Genomic DNA, 18,378 nt, shown 5'->3' with positions numbered 1-18,378 from the left:
TGGTGGCCCTCTTGAAGCATATGGGGACAGCAGACTGGGATAGGGAGAGATTGCATATATCCGTAAACACCGCAGCCAGCTGGTCTGCGCATGCTCTGAGGACGCGGCTAGGGATGCCGTCTGGGCCGGCAGCCTTGCGAGGGTTAACTTTTTTAAATGTATTCCTCATGTCGGCCATGGAGATGGAGAGCCCACAGTCCTTGCTAGCGGGAAAATAACGTGTTTGGCTTGTCCGGAAGCGAGACTCAATTTCCACGACGTGGCTGGTTTTCCTTTTGTAGTCCGTGATTGTCTGTAGACCCTGCCACATATGTCTGATGAACTGCGACTCCACTTTGTCTCTATGCTGATGTGTTGCCTGTTTAATTGCCTTGTGGAGGGAATCACTACTCTGTTTGTATTCTGCCATATTCCCAGTTACCTTACATGGGTTAAATGCGGTGGTTCACGCTTTCAGTTTTGCGCGAATGCTGCCATCTATCCACATTGTCTGGTTTGGGTAGGTTTTAATAGTCACAGTGGGTACAACATCTCCTATACGCTTCATGATAACTCAGTAAACGTCTCGGTATATACATCGATATTATTCTCTGAAGACCCGGAACATATCCCAGCCCACGTGATCAAAACAATCTTGAAGCGTGGATTCCAATTGGTCAGACAGGTGTTGAATAGTCCTTAGCACAGGTACTTCCTGTTTCAGTTTCTGCCTATAGGAAGGGAGGATCAAAATGGAGTCGTGTTCAGATTTGTTGAAAGGAGGGCGGGGGAGGGCCTTGTATGCATCCCGGAAGATGGAATTACAATGGTCCAGTGTTTGCTACAGTGCTACAGTCAATATGCTGATAGAATTTAGGTAGCCTTTTCCTCAAATGTGCTTTGTTAAAGTCCCCAGCTACGATAGAATTTCCTTGAGGGCAGTCGTGGTATCGGCTTGAGGGGGGATATACACGGCTGTGACAATAACCAAAGAGAATTCTCTTGGAAGATAATACAGTCTGCATTTGATTGAGAGGTATTCTAGGTTGGTTGAACAAAAGGACTTGAGTTCCTATATGTTATTACAATTACACCATGAGTCGTTAATCATGAAACATACAACCCCGCCCTTCTTCTTCCCGGGGAGATGTTCATTCCTGTTAGCACGATGAACTGAGAATCCAGATGGCTTGACCGACTCCGACAGTATATCCCGAGTGAGCCATGTTTCCATGAAACAGAGTATGTAACAATCCCTGTTGTTTCTCTGGAAGGAGAGCCCTGATCTCTCCAACTTTGTTATACAGGGACTGAACATTAGCAAGTAAAATACTTGGAAGCGGTGGGTGGTGTGCGCTCCTCCTAAGTCTGACCAGAAGACCCCTCCGAATCCCTCTTTACCGCCGGCGTTATTTTGCGTCGGCCTCTGAAATCAGTTAAATAGCCCTGGGAGGTGTGAACAAAGCATCCGCTTCGGGAAAGTCGTATACCTGGTCGTAATGCTGTTACCGCCGCTCTGATATCCAATAGTTCTTCCCAGGTGTATGTAATAACACATACAATTTTATGGGTTAACAATGTAAGAAAAAATATATTAAAAAAACAAAATACTGCAAAGTTTCCTAAGGACTAGAAGCGAGTCAGCCATCTCTTTCGGCGCCATTTTACATCTCCTCGAAGTTGAGGGTTGAGGTCAGTGATAAAGTAGTTTACGGTACTACTGCCAAGAGATGAGCTGTAGGTCTACCTACCATAGGAGTCCCCTCGAAGCCTACCATTGACTATGTCCAGGAAATTGTCGAGAAGGGATTGAATTTGTTTTTTCCTAATAGTTTTTGGGTAGATTTCCACACTTTTTTCCTTCCAACTACAGCATTTCTTAATATTATTTAGTTCCTTTGGCTTTGATGTCTCATGATTGAGTATTGCTCTGTTCAAGTAGAGTGTGATTTTGCTGTGATCTGATAGGGGTGTCAGTGGGCTGACTGTGAATGCTCTGAGAGACTCTGGGTTGAGGTCAGTGATAAAGTAGTCTGCAGTACTACTGCCAAGAGATGAGCTATAGGTGTACCTACCATAGGAGTCCCCTCGAAGCCTACCATTGACTATGTACATACCCAGCATGGGACAGAGCTGCAGGAGTTGTGACCCGTTTATGTTGGTTATGTTGTTGTAGTTGTGTGTAGGGGGGCATATGGGGGAGGGAATGCTGTCACCTCCAGGTAGGTGTTTGTCCCCCTGTGTGCTGAGGCTGTCAGGTTCTTGTCCAGTTCTGGCATTTAGGTCGCCACAGACTAGTACATGTCCCTGGGCCCGGAAATTACAGATTTCCTCCTCCAGGATGGAGAAGCTGTCTTCATTAAAGTATGGGATTCTAGTGGGGGGTATATACTGTAGGTAGTACACAGGAGGATATTTTTCTCTTTTTAAATAATTTCCTTTTAAATTTCTAGCCAAATGTAAAATGTTCCTGTTTTGATTAATTTAATAGAGTGAGTTAGGTCTGCACTATACCAAATTAGCATACCGCCTGAGTTCCTTCCCTGTTTCACACCAATTTCGCTCTCTGTCTCTCTCTCTCTCAGGGGCCTAAGGGTCCTCAAGGGCAGAAGGGAGAACCTGTATATGTTGGAACCAAAGGGGTAACGTATACACACACACACACACACACAGAAGAATATTATAAGGAAATGTTTGACCTCCGTGCCTCTCCCCCTCCTTTCCTCTCGTCCTATCCTGGAGATTGTTTAGAGGAAGGGGGATAATGTTGTTGCTATGACATCATCCTGTGCCATCCATTGAGGTCGGTCTTACCTGAAACACCCTCCCTGCCTCCCTCGTCTCCTCCCTCACTTCCCTAAATCTACATGTATGTTTATAATGAAGCAAGGCCAGTTGTTTAACTCAGTTGGTCTTGTCTCCTGACAGGGAGCTCCTGGTTTGCCTGGACTGGACGGTGTACCTGTAAGGCAACTAATTCCTAGACATCAATATACTATATTTCATTATTTATATGTGGTGTAATTGATAACTTGGTGTGTTCCTGACCCGGTTCAAAGGTTTCTATGTGTTCTGTGTATCTGACCCGGGTTCTATGTGTTCTGTGTCCTGACACGGTTCTATGTGTTCCTGACCCTGTTCTATGTGTTCTGTGTTCCTGACCCTGTTCTATGTGTTCTGTGTTCCTGACCCTGTTCTATGTGTTCTGTGTTCCTGACACGGTTCTATGTGTTCCTGACCCTGTTCTATGTGTTCTGTGTTCCTGACCCTGTTCTATGTGTTCTGTGTTCCTGACACGGTTCTATGTGTTCCTGACCCTGTTCTATGTGTTCTGTGTTCCTGACCCTGTTCTATGTGTTCTGTGTTCCTGACCCTGTTCTACTTGTTCTGTGTTCCTGACCCGGGTTCTATGTGTTCTGTGTTCCTGACACGGTTCTATGTGTTCCTGACCCTGTTCTATGTGTTCTGTGTTCCTGACCCTGTTCTATGTGTTCTGTGTTCCTGACCCTGTTCTATGTGTTCTGTGTTCCTGACACGGTTCTATGTGTTCCTGACCCTGTTCTATGTGTTCTGTGTTCCTGACCCTGTTCTATGTGTTCTGTGTTCCTGACACGGTTCTATGTGTTCCTGACCCTGTTCTATGTGTTCTGTGTTCCTGACCCTGTTCTATGTGTTCTGTGTTCCTGACCCTGTTCTACTTGTTCTGTGTTCCTGACCCTGTTCTATGTGTTCTGTGTTCCTGACACGGTTCTATGTGTTCCTGACCCTGTTCTACTTGTTCTGTGTTCCTGACCCTGTTCTATGTGTTCTGTGTTCCTGACACGGTTCTATGTGTTCTGTGTTCCTGACACGGTTCTATGTGTTCCTGACACGGTTCTATGTGTTCCTGACCCTGTTCTATGTGTTCTGTGTTCCTGACCCTGTTCTATGTGTTCTGTGTTCCTGACACGGTTCTATGTGTTCTGTGTTCCTGACACGGTTCTATGTGTTCCTGACACGGTTCTATGTGTTCCTGACCCTGTTCTATGTGTTCTGTGTTCCTGACCCTGTTCTATGTGTTCTGTGTTCCTGACACGGTTCTATGTGTTCTGTGTTCCTGACCCGTCTCTCTGCGTTCTGTTTCTCTTCTCAGGGTCCTGGAGGTCCTAAAGGAAGGCCTGGTGACATCGGCCCCAGTGGTCCTGATGGATTCCTTGTACGTACACACACAACCACACACATAGACAGATACACACACAGAACCACACACACACACACACACACACACACACACACACACACACACACACACACACACACACACACACACACACACACACATAGACAGATACACACACAGAGCCACACACACACACACATAGACAGATACACACACAGAACCACACACACACACACATACACACACACACACACACACACACACACACACACACACACACACACACACACACACACACACACACACACACACACACACACACACACACACACACACACACACACACACACACATAGACAGATACACACACAGAGCCACACACACACACACATAGACAGATACACACACAGAACCACACACACACACACATAGACAGATACACACACAGAGCCACACACACACACACATAGACAGATACACACACAGAGCCACACACACACACACATAGACAGATACACACACAGAACCACACACACACATAGACAGGCAGATAGACACACACATATTCTACAGAAGCTACTTTATCCCAAGCAGTGTCATGACAACCATCACATCTAGATATTAATAAATATGACTAAAGCTAGTGACTTGTCATGTTTAATCTAGACATTAATTAATATGATTAAAGCTAGTGACTTGTCATGTTTAATCTAGACATTAATTAATATGATTAAAGCTAGTGACTTGTCATGTTTAATCTAGACATTAATTAATATGATTAAAGCTAGTGACTTGTCATGTTTAATCTAGACATTAATTCATATGACTAAAGCTAGTGACTTGTCATGTTTAATCTAGACATTAATTCATATGACTAAAGCTGGTGACTTGGGGGAACATACTTGTCTTATTGTCTGTTTATTCCTGACTGACTTCTTGTATTTGTGTTGTGTTCTTCTCCAGGGTAATCCAGGTCCCCCCGGTCCCCCTGGTCCTGTAGTAAGTACTGGACAACTAGACACCTGACCTCTGACCTCAGACTACTGGACAACTAGACACCTGACCTCTGACCTCAGACTACTGGACAACTAGACACCTGACCTCTGACCTCAGAGTACTGGACAACTAGACACCTGACCTCTGACCTCAGAGTACTGGACAACTAGACACCTGACCTCTGACCTCAGAGTACTGGACAACTAGACACCTGACCTCTGACCTCAGAGTACTGGACAACTAGACACCTGACCTCTGACCTCAGACTACTGGACAACTAGACACCTGACCTCTGACCTCAGACTATTGGACAACTAGACACCTGACCTCTGACCTCAGAGTACTGGACAACTAGACACCTGACCTCTGACCTCAGAGTACTGGACAACTAGACACCTGACCTCTGACCTCAGACTACTGGACAACTAGACACCTGACCTCTAAACTCAGACTACTGGACAACTAGACACCTGACCTCTGACCTCAGACTACTGGACAACTAGACACCTGACCTCTGACCTCAGACTATTGGACAACTAGACACCTGACCTCTGACCTCAGACTACTGGACAACTAGACACCTGACCTCTGACCTCACTGGACAACTAGACACCTGACCTCTGACCTCAGAGTACTGGACAACTAGACACCTGACCTCTGACCTCAGAGTACTGGACAACTAGACACCTGACCTCTGACCTCAGAGTACTGGACAACTAGACACCTGACCTCAGAGTACTGGACAACTAGACACCTGACCTCTGACCTCAGAGTACTGGACAACTAGACACCTGACCTCTGACCTCAGAGTACTGGACAACTAGACACCTGACCTCTGACCTCAGACTACTGGACAACTAGACACCTGACCTCTGACCTCAGACTACTGGACAACTAGACACCTGACCTCTGACCTCAGACTACTGGACAACTAGACACCTGACCTCTGACCTCAGACTATTGGACAACTAGACACCTGACCTCTGACCTCAGAGTACTGGACAACTAGACACCTGACCTCTGACCTCACTGGACAACTAGACACCTGACCTCTGACCTCAGAGTACTGGACAACTAGACACCTGACCTCTGACCTCAGAGTACTGGACAACTAGACACCTGACCTCTGACCTCAGAGTACTGGACAACTAGACACCTGACCTCAGAGTACTGGACAACTAGACACCTGACCTCTGACCTCAGAGTACTGGACAACTAGACACCTGACCTATGTGTAATGACAACACCAAACAGATAGGGGGCAGTGTATGCTCTGAAGAACTGAAAGCCGTTTGCGTAATGTTGCTTTTGTTGTTAATTAATGTAGATTGCTTATTATATGGCTTATTCTAGGATTGTTGTATAGTAAAAGCATTAGCTGACACACACCCACAAATATGTGTAGAGGTGCTGACTAATGAAAAGCAAAGTGTAGAAAAAGAAAGAAAGACATTTGCATACTCTACATATAGTGCCTTCGGAAAGTATTCAGACCCCTTGACTTTTTCCACATTTTATTACATTACAGACTTAAATTTTTTTTTATAATAATCTAATGTATCTACACACAATACCCCATAATGATAAAGCAAAAAAAAAAGGATTTTAGAAATTGTTGCTAATTTATAAAAACAAAAACTGAAATATCACATTTACATAAGTATTCAGAGCCTTTACTCAGTACTTTGTTGAAGCACCTTTGGCAGCGATTACATCATCAAGTCTCCTTGGGTATGAGTTTGGCACACCTGTTTTTGGGGAGTCACTCCCATTCTTCTCTGCAGATCCTCTTAAGCTCTGCCAGGATGGATGGGGAGCGTTGCTGCACAGCTATTTTCAGGTTTGATCGGGTTTAAGTCTGGGCTCTGGCTGGGCCACTCAAGGACATTTGGAGAGTTGTCCCGAAGCCACTCCTGCGTCGTCTTAGCTGTGTGCTGAGGTCATTGACCTTCTGGAGCACGTTTTCATCAAGGATCTCTCTTTGCTCTGTTCATCTTTGCCTCAATTCTGACTAGTCTCACAGTCCCTGCCGCTGAACATCATCCCCACAGCATGATGCTGTCACCACCATGCTTCACCGTAGGGATGGTGCCAGGTTTCCTCCAGACGTGATGCTTGGCATTCAGGCCAAAGAGTTCAAACTTGGTTTCATCAGACCAGAGAATTTTGTTCCTCGTGGTCTGAGAGTCTTTAGGTGCCTTTTGGCAAACTCCAAGCGGACTGTTATCTGCCTTTTACTGAGGAGTGGCTTCCGTCTAGGCCACTCTACCATAATGGCCTGATTGGTGGAGTGCTGCAGAGATGATTGTCCTTCTGGAAGGTTCTCTCATCTCCACAGAGAAAATCTAGAGCTCTGTCAGAGTGACCATTGGGTTCTTGGTCACCTCCCTGACCAAGGCCCTTCTCCCCCGATTGCTCAGTTTGGCCAGGCGGCCAGCTCTAGGAAGAGTCTTGGTGATTCCAAACTTCTTCCATTTAAGAATGATCGAGGCCACTGTGTTCTTGGGGACCTTCAATAATGCTGAAATGTTTTGGTACACTTCCCCAGATCTGTGTCGCGACACAATCCTGTCTCGGAGCTCTACGGACAAGTCCTTCGACCTCATTGCTTGGTTTTTGCTCTGACATGCACTGTGAACTGTAAGACCTTATATAGACAAGTGTGTGCCTTTCCAAATCATGTCCAATCAGTTGAATTTACCACAGGTGGACTCCAATCAAGTTGTAGAAACATCTCAAGGATGATCAATGGAAACAGGATGCACCTGAGCTCAATTTCCAGTCTCATAGCAAAGGGTCTGAATACTTATGTAAATAAGGTAATCCTGTCTATTTTTAATACATTTGCAAAAATGTCTAAACCTGTTTTCACTTTGTCATTATGGTGTATTGTGTGTAGATTGCTGAGGAAAAATAAGACTGTAACGTAACCAAATGTGGAATAAGTCAAGGGGTCTGTATACTTTCCGAAGGCACTGTACAGGATGCTCTCAACAAACGTTGGTTATTAGGTTTAATTAGATTGTAAAGGGTGCGACTTTCTTTCTTTCTGCCCATCTTCTGAAAACATCTGAAACCCTTTCTCTCTTCTAACAGTATCTTAAATCCTCCTCCTCCTCCTCACCTCCACCCAAACCCTTTCTCTCTCTTCTAACAGTATCTTAAATCCTCCTCCTCCTCCTCACCTCCACCCAAACCCTTTCTCTCTCTTCTAACAGTATCTTAAATCCTCCTCCTCCTCCTCACCTCCACCCAAACCCTCTCTCTCTCCTAACAGTATCTTAAATCCTCCTCCTCCTCCTCACCTCCACCCAAACCCTTTCTCTCTCTTCTAACAGTATCTTAAATCCTCCTCCTCCTCCTCACCTCCACCCAAACCCTCTCTCTCTCCTAACAGTATCTTAAATCCTCCTCCTCCTCACCTCCACCCAAACCCTCTCTCTCTTCTAACAGTATCTTAAATCCTCCTCCTCCTCCTCACCTCCACCCAAACCCTTTCTCTCTTCTAACAGTATCTTAAATCCTCCTCCTCCTCACCTCCACCCAAACCCTCTCTTTCTTCTAACAGTATCTTAAATCCTCCTCCTCCTCCTCACCTCCACCCAAACCCTTTCTCTCTCTTCTAACAGTATCTTAAATCCTCCTCCTCCTCCTCACCTCCACCCAAACCCTTTCTCTCTTCTAACAGTATCTTAAATCCTCCTCCTCCTCACCTCCACCCAAACCCTCTCTCTCTTCTAACAGTATCTTAAATCCTCCTCCTCCTCACCTCCACCCAAACCCTCTCTCTCTTCTAACAGTATCTTAAATCCTCCTCCTCCTCACCTCCACCCAAACCCTTTCTCTCTCTTCTAACAGTATCTTAAATCCTCCTCCTCCTCACCTCCACCCAAACCCTTTCTCTCTCCTAACAGTATCTTAAATCCTCCTCCTCCTCCTCACCTCCACCCAAACCCTTTCTCTCTCCTAACAGTATCTTAAATCCTCCTCCTCCTCCTCACCTCCACCCAAACCCTCTCTCTCTTCTAACAGTATCTTAAATCCTCCTCCTCCTCCTCACCTCCACCCAAACCCTTTCTCTTCTAACAGTATCTTAAATCCTCCTCCTCCTCCTCACCTCCACCCAAACCCTTTCTCTCTCCTAACAGTATCTTAAATCCTCCTCCTCCTCACCTCCACCCAAACCCTTTCTCTCTTCTAACAGTATCTTAAATCCTCCTCCTCCTCACCTCCACCCAAACCCTCTCTCTCTTCTAACAGTATCTAAAATCCTCCTCCTCCTCCTCACCTCCACCCAAACCCTCTCTCTCTTCTAACAGTATCTTAAATCCTCCTCCTCTTCACCTCCACCCAAACCCTTTCTCTCTCTTCTAACAGTATCTTAAATCCTCCTCCTCCTCCTCACCTCCACCCAAACCCTTTCTCTCTCTTCTAACAGTATCTTAAATCCTCCTCCTCCTCCTCACCTCCACCCAAACCCTTTCTTTCTCTTCTAACAGTATCTTAAATCCTCCTCCTCCTCACCTCCACCCAAACCCTTTCTCTCTCTTCTAACAGTATCTTAAATCCTCCTCCTCCTCCTCACCTCCACCCAAACCCTCTCTCTCTTCTAACAGTATCTTAAATCCTCCTCCTCCTCACCTCCACCCAAACCCTCTCTCTCTTCTAACAGTATCTTAAATCCTCCTCCTCCTCACCTCCAACCAAACCCTTTCTCTCTTCTAACAGTATCTTAAATCCTCCTCCTCCTCCTCACCTCCACCCAAACCCTTTCTCTCTTCTAACAGTATCTTAAATCCTCCTCCTCCTCACCTCCACCCAAACCCTTTCTCTCTTCTAACAGTATCTTAAATCCTCCTCCTCCTCCTCACCTCCACCCAAACCCTCTCTCTCTTCTAACAGTATCTTAAATCCTCCTCCTCCTCACCTCCACCCAAACCCTTTCTCTCTTCTAACAGTATCTTAAATAATCCTCCTCCTCACCTCCACCCCCCCCCCACACAAAATATATATATGTGTGTACTCTTAACCAACCAGCACTTTCACTTCAATCAATCAAATGTATTTATAAAGCCCTTTTTACATCAGCTGATGTCACAAAGTGCTGTACAGAAACCCAGCCTGAAATCCCAAACAGCAAGAAATGCAGATATAGAAGCACGGTGGCTAGGAAAAACTCCCTAGAAAGGCAGGAACGTAGGAAGAAACCTAGAGGGGTGGCCAATCCTCTTCTGGCTGTGCCGGGTGGAGATTGTAACAGTACATGGCCAAGATGTTCAAATGTTCATAGATGACCAGCATGGTCAAATAATAATAATCACAGTGGTTGTAGAGGGTGAAACAGGTCAGCACCTCACTTGACCCCCCCCCCCCCCCCCCCCCTGACCGACCCCCCTCTAGCTCTGACTCTACTGACAGCTATGTTATTGAGGTAAAATGTTCATCCTATGCCTGTTATATATGGTTGTCCCACCTATCTATCACCTAGCTATCTGAAGATGAATGCACTAACTGTCAGCGTCTGCTAAATGACTAACATGTAAAAAATTTAAATGTATTTCTTTCCTTTTAGTCTAGGTTTATTGAGATACATGATATGTATTTATTCCCTGTTAGAAACTTTGGTTTCGGTAGACTTACATTGAGATTGTAGACTTCCTACCGTGACACTCATGCTGTTATAATGCCCGCCCCATGTAGGCCCATGTTTTCCAAATGCAATACCCACTCTTGTTTTCCAGGGGAGCCCCAGCCCAGGCTTCCGGGGGGAGCCAGGAGATAAGGTACTCATCGTTACAAAATAACACAACCCCTCCTATTCTACCTAGTTTACTTTGTTTACCTGTTAATTGTTGAGGGCATTTCCGATAGATTGTACGCACCGTTACAACACAACTAGAAGTACCCGCCACTATTCATACCCTATGTAGCCCTTCTTATCACTGATCGATTGATACAGTAATTTATTTATTATATGAGTTTATTACATTTTAGCTTCCTATTCACTCATTCCACTCAACCATAAACACACTTAAGAACGGAAACGTGTAGCTAGACTTTAGAAATATGACATCAGTTGCTTCCCATGTGATACCCTATATAGTGCACCACTTTTGACCTATGGGTCCTGGGAAGAGGTTGCCATTTGGGATACAGTCATAATTCACACTTCTGTATCAGTAACCTTTCCTCACTGCAAATCAAACTAAAGACAGGAGGCTTAGGGTTTTCTAGCTGTGTCGTGTGACGTGTGACGTGTGTCGTGTGTGTGTGTGTGTGTGTGTGTGTGTGTGTGTGTGTGTGTGTGTGTGTGTGTGTGTGTGTGTGTGTGTGTGTGTGTGTGTGGTTGAAATGCAGGATTGTGGTTGTCTGTCTGACCTCTGTGTGCATGTCATCTATCTTGGTGATGGTTTGACACATCCTCTTCCCCTCTATTCAACCTCCTTCCATCTCTCCCCACCTTTCTCCAATGAAACAGGACCTCCACCCCTCCTTCCATCTCTCCCCACCTTTCTCCAATGAAACAGGACCTCCACCCCTCCTTCCATCTCTCCCCACCTTTCTCCAATGAAACAGGACCTCCACCCCTCCTTCCATCTCTCCCAACCTTTCTCCAATGAAACAGGACCTCCACCCCTCCTTCCATCTCTCCCCACCTTTCTCCAATGAAACAGGACCTCCACCTCTCCTTCCATCTCTCCTAACCTCCTCCCTCATCCCCCACTTCTCTCTAGTTTTTCCACTGACACATCTACCTCAAAATTTCACCAGTATCAGTGGAGGCTGGTGGGTGGAGATATAGGAGAATGCCTGGAATGGAATAAATGGAATGGTATCACTATCATGTGTTAGATAATACAGTGGATGTCGGAAGTTTACATACACTTAGGTTGGAGTCATTAAAACTCGTTTTTCAACCACTCCACAAATTTCTTGTTAACAAGCTATAGTTTTGGCAAGTTTAAATGTATTCGGCTAAGTTGTATGTACACTTCCGACTTCAACTGTAGCTCCCGTTCAGTTCAGTCCATTTCAGTCATTATTAGGAGCTATCCTCCCCTCACTAGCCCCCTCTGGTTTGTTCCATCTCAATTATTAAAATATCACCTTGTCTTGAATGGTGTTACAGTTTACCCCTGGTGTGTTTATTATTGCATGACAGTGCTGCCACAGGGACGACTTGAGCCCTATGGAGGCGGCCATTTTGTTTCTTATTCTGAATCTGAACTCGTAACAAATCTGATTGAAAAATGATCGAGATCTAAAATGTTATTGGATGGAGTACGGTTGTCCTGTACCATTACAAAAACAACATGTTTCCTTACTGTTGGATGGCAGCTCAGAGATTATTCTAGTACTTTCCATCACCCCCATAATTTGACCTATGTATTGTCTGTAATAAGACTACCTTAAATTGGTAAAAACAGACAATTACATGTAGCATATCTATAACATTACCAACTAATAATATTCCTACTATATTGTATAATATTCCCCCAGTAAAATGCACTGTACTATATATTTCCAACCATATAATCTCTAAACTGTCATGTGGGTGGGCGGGCATGTCGTGGTCTGTGATTGGTGCTGGAATCACTTGCTCCTACTTCCTGTGTGGCTTTATTTCCCTTTATTTCCCTTAGGAAGAAAGATAAAGAGCTCTCTCTCTCTCTCTTTCTCTCTCTCTCTCTCTTTCACTCCTTTCTCTCTTTCTTCTGATATTCAATCGCCTACTATCTCATCCCCTACTTCTCACTCTTTTGCTTTGAATCTCTAATCTTTCTCTTTTCCTCACTGTCTTCTTCTTTTATCACATCTCCGAACACTCTTTTTTTCTTCAATTTGTTCTCCGTTTCTCTCTCTTTCCTGCATTTCCTATTTCTCCCACATCCCTCTCTTTCTTCATCCCTCCTTATTCCCCCTCTCTCGCTGGTCCTTTCTCTCTCTTTCTCTCTCCACATCCCTCTCTTTCTTCATCCCTCCTTATTCCCCCTCTCTCGCTGGTCCTTTCTCTCTCTTTCTCTCTCCACACCTCGCTCTTTCTATCTTTACCCCCCCCCCCCCCCCCCCCTTGCCTCTCAACATTCCAACCTCCTCATCCTCCGGTCTGATTGGCTGATAACGACTGACTGACAAGTTTTCTCCTCTGAATCACCAGGGCATCACGGGTCCACCCGGACCTCGAGGCGTGCCCGGCGACGAGCCTCTAGTAGGCTCATCTATTACCACTATCTACAAAGGAGATAAGGTAACACAGACAGGAGCAGGAGGGGTGGGAGACAGGGGGAGGAGGGGGGATGAGGAGACTGAGGTAAGGGGGGGTGGGGGTCCAAAACACAGAACACTGCAGGAGGTGAGCGGTTAATGTTCACTGGTGATATGAGTCAATGCTGGGACATCCTAATTGTCTTTGTAATAACAACACAAAATGGTAAATGTTTTTTTCACAACATTACTATAATTGTTGTCATCCACAATGAAGCCTTTTTCCTCCCTTTTGCTTTATGATACTTTGATGTGTTTATTTTGGTTTTCCTGAAAGATGCCATCTTGATTTTTCCTCCAGTGAGGACAGCCGGGAGTTCCACTTCCTTTGGTTAACTCCTTTTATATATTTTCTCTCCTCTCGCTCTCTCTCTCTCTCTTCTCTCTCTCTCCCCTCTCTCCCCTCTCTCTCTCTCTCTCTCTCTCTCTCTTCTCTCTCTCTCCCCTCTCTCTCAGGGGGAAGGGGGTTACAAAGGAGTAGGTGGACCATCTGGTAGACCCGGCCCACCTGTAAGTGTGTCTGTCTTGTCTGTTGGGGACAATAAAGATTTATAGAATTGAATATCTCTTTGCGGTTGAGCAAAAGAGCCTTATAGGCCAAAGCCTTATGGGCCCTGCTGGTCAAATGTAGTGCACTACTAGTGAATAGGTTGTCATTTAGGATGCAGTTGTATGTTATAAATGTTCGACTCATACGTCTGTTGTCAGGGTCCTTTTGGCTATCCTGGCGAGAAGGGAGAGAATGGAATTCTGGGGTATCCAGGGGGACGGGTAAGCTCCTCCCCTCCTTCTATGTCAGATTATCTGCTACCACCTCAGAGTCCCCATTATCTGTCCTTCCTCCCAAAGTGTGCACTTTTTTCCCTTCCCTTCACTGATTTGAAAGAAAATGATTGGTATAAGAAATCTGGTGGAAACCCCCTCTATCCCAGGCCAAACTGTTTATTATTGTTACACACCCAGAGGGATGTTATGCTGTTTGGGATTCTGGAATCTAAACTATTCTCTGGCGGCCATCTTTTTTCTTCTTCTCTCTTGGCAGGGTCCTCCTGGTTTTAATGGACCTCCCGGATCTCCAGGAAGACCGGTAAGACGCACACACACACACACACACACACACACACACACACACACACACACACACACACACACACACACACACACACACACACACACACACACACACACACACACACACACACACACACCTAAATTAAATAATGAATTGATTTAGAAACGGATGATCAGATGAATGAACCAATGAACTGATGCATCTCTCACCCACACAGGGATTCACAGGCAGTCCAGGGTTCCCCGGGCAACCAGGCTACGGTGGACCTAAGGTAAGCCAAGTGAATGCATGACTGTGTACAGTACTTGTTACAAACTGAATGTCAGGTAATGTTGCCTTGAACAGGCAGCCCAAGAGCTGATCTGATTGGTCAAAAGACTAATTAGTATATAAACGTACGAATTGGGCAGCCCTTGTACGCAGTCTTGTTCTGAGAGGGTTTAGGGTTGAGTTACTAGGCACCAGTCTACCAGCAGGGGGTGCTAAAGTGAACATATTTCGTTTTTCTCTGTTTGTCTTTCAGGGTGACCAGGGGGAACAGGGGCCTCCCGGACCCCCCATCTACGCAGACACACAAGGGTTGGCTGTTCAAGGTAACACACACACACACAGACACACACACACACACATGTTATGTACTGTATCATGAAAATAATGAATTGTATTAATGATACCCACAATCCCCTCTGATTGGTTGCAGGAGCACCAGGTGACAACGGTATCGACGGCTTCCCCGGCCAACCAGGTGACGCTGGCACTCCAGGGTTTCCAGGACAACCAGGACGACCAGGCGACTCCTTCGGCGATGGTAACACCGAGACACATACACTATCTAGATGCATGCACACACACACATGCAAACACACGTACAGGCACGCAGACACACACACACACACACACACATGCTTACAGGTAGATACACACATGCATACATGCACGCACACATAGCAGACACACAAACACCTCTGATTTCCACAAGACACAAAACTAATACCTGCAAGATAAGTCAAACCTTCTTCTGTTCCATTTTGTACCCCGCCCTCTTTTCTCTTCTGTTGTCTTTTCTTCCATCCCTACTCCTCTCCTCTCTCCTCTCTCCTCTCTCCTCTCCTCTCTCCTCTCTCCTCCTCTCTCCTCTCCTGTTTCCTCTCTCCTCCTCTCTCCTCCTCTCTCCTCCTCTCTCCTCCTCTCTCCTCTCTCCTCCTCTCTCCTCTCTCCTCTCCTCTCTCCTCTCCTCTCTCCTCCTCTCTCCTCCTCTCTCCTCTCCTCTCTCCTCTCCTCTCTCCTCTCTCCTCCTCTCTCCTCCTCTCTCCTCTCCTCTCTCCTCCTCTCTCCTCTCATCTCTCCTCCTCTCTCCTCTCCTCTCTCCTCCTCTCTCCTCTCCTCTCTCCTCTCTCCTCCTCTCTCCTCCTCTCCTCTCTCCTCTCTCCTCTCCTCTCCTCTCTCCTCCTCTCTCCTCCTCTCTCCTCCTCTCTCCTCTCCTCCTCTCTCCTCCTCTCCCCTCCTCTCTCCTCCTCTCTCCTCCTCTCTCCTCCTCTCTCCTCTCCTCTCTCCTCTCTCCTCCTCTCTCCTCCTCTCTCCTCCTCTCTCCTCTCCTCCTCTCTCCTCCTCTCTCCTCCTCTCTCCTCCTCTCTCCTCTCCTCTCTCCTCCTCTCCTCTCCTCTCCTCTCCTCTCCTCTCCTCTCCTCTCCTCTCCTCTCCTCTCTTCCATCTCCCAGGTCGAGGAGGCAGCCCAGGGTTCCCTGGTACCTTAGGGCCTAAGGGAGAGAGGGGTAACCCCGGCAGACAGAGCTACGGCCCTGAGGGCCTACCAGGAGGACAAGGCTTACCAGGACCCCCCGGACCTCCCGGACCAACAGGCAGATCTGGTACGTTACGGCTTCCCAGGAACATAATCGAGTCCAACCAGAATTTTGCGATTCTGCGATCACAAAATGTTTTGCAAAATCAACAATCCCCTCCCCCTATTACTAAATGTTTTTACATCCCTCCAAATACATGTCACTATCATTCATATCACTATCATTCATTATGTCATCCACAAATACCTGTATCACTATCGTTCATTATGTCATCCACAAATACCTGTATCACTATCATTCATTATGTCATCCGCAAATACCTGTATCACTATCATTCATTATGTCATCCACAAATACCTGTATCACTACCATTCATTATGTCATCCACAAATACCTGTATCACTATCATTCATTATGTCATCCACAAATACCTGTATCACTATCATTCATTATGTCATCCACAAATACCTGATTCACTATCATTCATTATGTCATCCACAAATACCTGTATCACTATCATTCATTATGTCATCCACAAATACCTGATTCACTATCATTCATTATGTCATCCACAAATACCTGTATCACTATCATTCATTATGTCATCCACAAATACCTGATTCACTATCATTCATTATGTCATCCACAAATACCTGTATCACTATCATTCATTGTGTCATCCGCAAATACCTGTATCACTATCATTCATTATGTCATCCACAAATACCTGATTCACTATCATTCATTATGTCATCCACAAATACCTGTATCACTATCATTCATTATGTCATCCACAAATACCTGATTCACTATCATTCATTATGTCATCCACAAATACCTGTATCACTATCATTCATTATGTCATCCACAAATACCTGTATCACTATCATTCATTATGTCATCCACAAATACCTGTATCACTACCATTCATTATGTCATCCACAAATACCTGATTCACTATCATTCATTATGTCATCCACAAATACCTGTATCACTACCATTCATTATGTCATCCACAAATACCTGTATCACTATCATTCATTATGTCATCCACAAATACCTGTATCACTATCATTCATTATGTCATCCACAAATACCTGATTCACTATCATTCATTATGTCATCCACAAATACCTGTATCACTACCATTCATTATGTCATCCACAAATACCTGTATCACTATCATTCATTATGTCATCCACAAATACCTGATTCACTATCATTCATTATGTCATCCACAAATACCTGTATCACTATCATTCATTATGTCATCCACAAATACCTGATTCACTATCATTCATTATGTCATCCACGAATACCTGTTTCAGGTTTGTTTTGTTTTGATATTTTAACCTGCGTGTCGTGATCGCGTTTGGTGTGGGGGGACAAAATTCATTTCTGCACGATGGCGCACGTGCGCAGCCGGTTTGGGTTCCGTGTCAGGGCCAAACACTGTGCATTAGCATTCCGAAAAGGTAGTGCGTCCTACCACCAGAGTGGGGATATTGCTGTTACCATGGTAATATTCAGTCCACCAAAACAAACAAACCCAAAATAATACTACATCAAGTTTTCCAAGCCAACTACATGTATATGCATGGTTCTAATGTCAACTGACAGTCAGGACACTCTATACTAACACCTGTAAGTGTAGCTGGTCACTCAAATCCAAGATGCTTTCTCACATTTCGCCACTAGGTGTCTCCCTCCCCACCTGAACAGCAGGACCATAGATATACAATAGAGTATGCACATAGTGTTAATGGTATATAGATATATATATTGCTCTGATATAGGGGAGAAAGCTATCTATGGCTTTTCTTTTATTACCTTTTTTGAACTACGCAAGTCAGTTATTTTCAATTAACAGATTTTTACCTTGTCAGTTCGGGGATTTGATCTTGTCAGTAGGGGACAGATATATATATATTGCTCTGACGTAGGGGACAGATATATATATATTGCTCTGACGTAGGGGACAGATATATATATATTGCTCTGACGTAGGGGACAGATATATATATATATTGCTCTGACATAGGGGACAGATATATATATATATTGCTCTGACGTAGGGGACAGATACAGTGGGGAGAACAAGTATT

The 18,378-nt window shown here is 45.2% G+C and overlaps 1 protein-coding gene across 1 annotated transcript in view; it reads left to right on the top strand.

Annotated features, from left to right (window-relative positions):
- Window positions 1-18,378, top strand: part of LOC139561106 (collagen alpha-6(IV) chain-like) — a 251,314-nt gene that overhangs the window by 191,283 nt on the left and 41,653 nt on the right. Inside the window, exons 7-19 of the mRNA XM_071377973.1 lie at window positions 2,565-2,621; window positions 2,908-2,943; window positions 4,112-4,174; window positions 5,102-5,137; window positions 10,876-10,917; window positions 13,293-13,382; window positions 13,856-13,909; window positions 14,108-14,170; window positions 14,442-14,486; window positions 14,689-14,742; window positions 14,995-15,064; window positions 15,172-15,279; window positions 16,190-16,339. Coding sequence (XP_071234074.1) covers window positions 2,565-2,621; window positions 2,908-2,943; window positions 4,112-4,174; window positions 5,102-5,137; window positions 10,876-10,917; window positions 13,293-13,382; window positions 13,856-13,909; window positions 14,108-14,170; window positions 14,442-14,486; window positions 14,689-14,742; window positions 14,995-15,064; window positions 15,172-15,279; window positions 16,190-16,339 — 868 coding nt within the window. The remainder of the gene's footprint in view (window positions 1-2,564; window positions 2,622-2,907; window positions 2,944-4,111; window positions 4,175-5,101; window positions 5,138-10,875; window positions 10,918-13,292; window positions 13,383-13,855; window positions 13,910-14,107; window positions 14,171-14,441; window positions 14,487-14,688; window positions 14,743-14,994; window positions 15,065-15,171; window positions 15,280-16,189; window positions 16,340-18,378) is intronic.

Source organism: Salvelinus alpinus, chromosome 31 (genome assembly GCF_045679555.1).
Source record: "Salvelinus alpinus chromosome 31, SLU_Salpinus.1, whole genome shotgun sequence".
Taxonomy (NCBI): domain Eukaryota; kingdom Metazoa; phylum Chordata; class Actinopteri; order Salmoniformes; family Salmonidae; genus Salvelinus; species Salvelinus alpinus.
The sequence above is the reverse complement of the archived record's forward strand: the minus strand, read 5'-3'. Positions and strand labels throughout refer to the sequence as shown.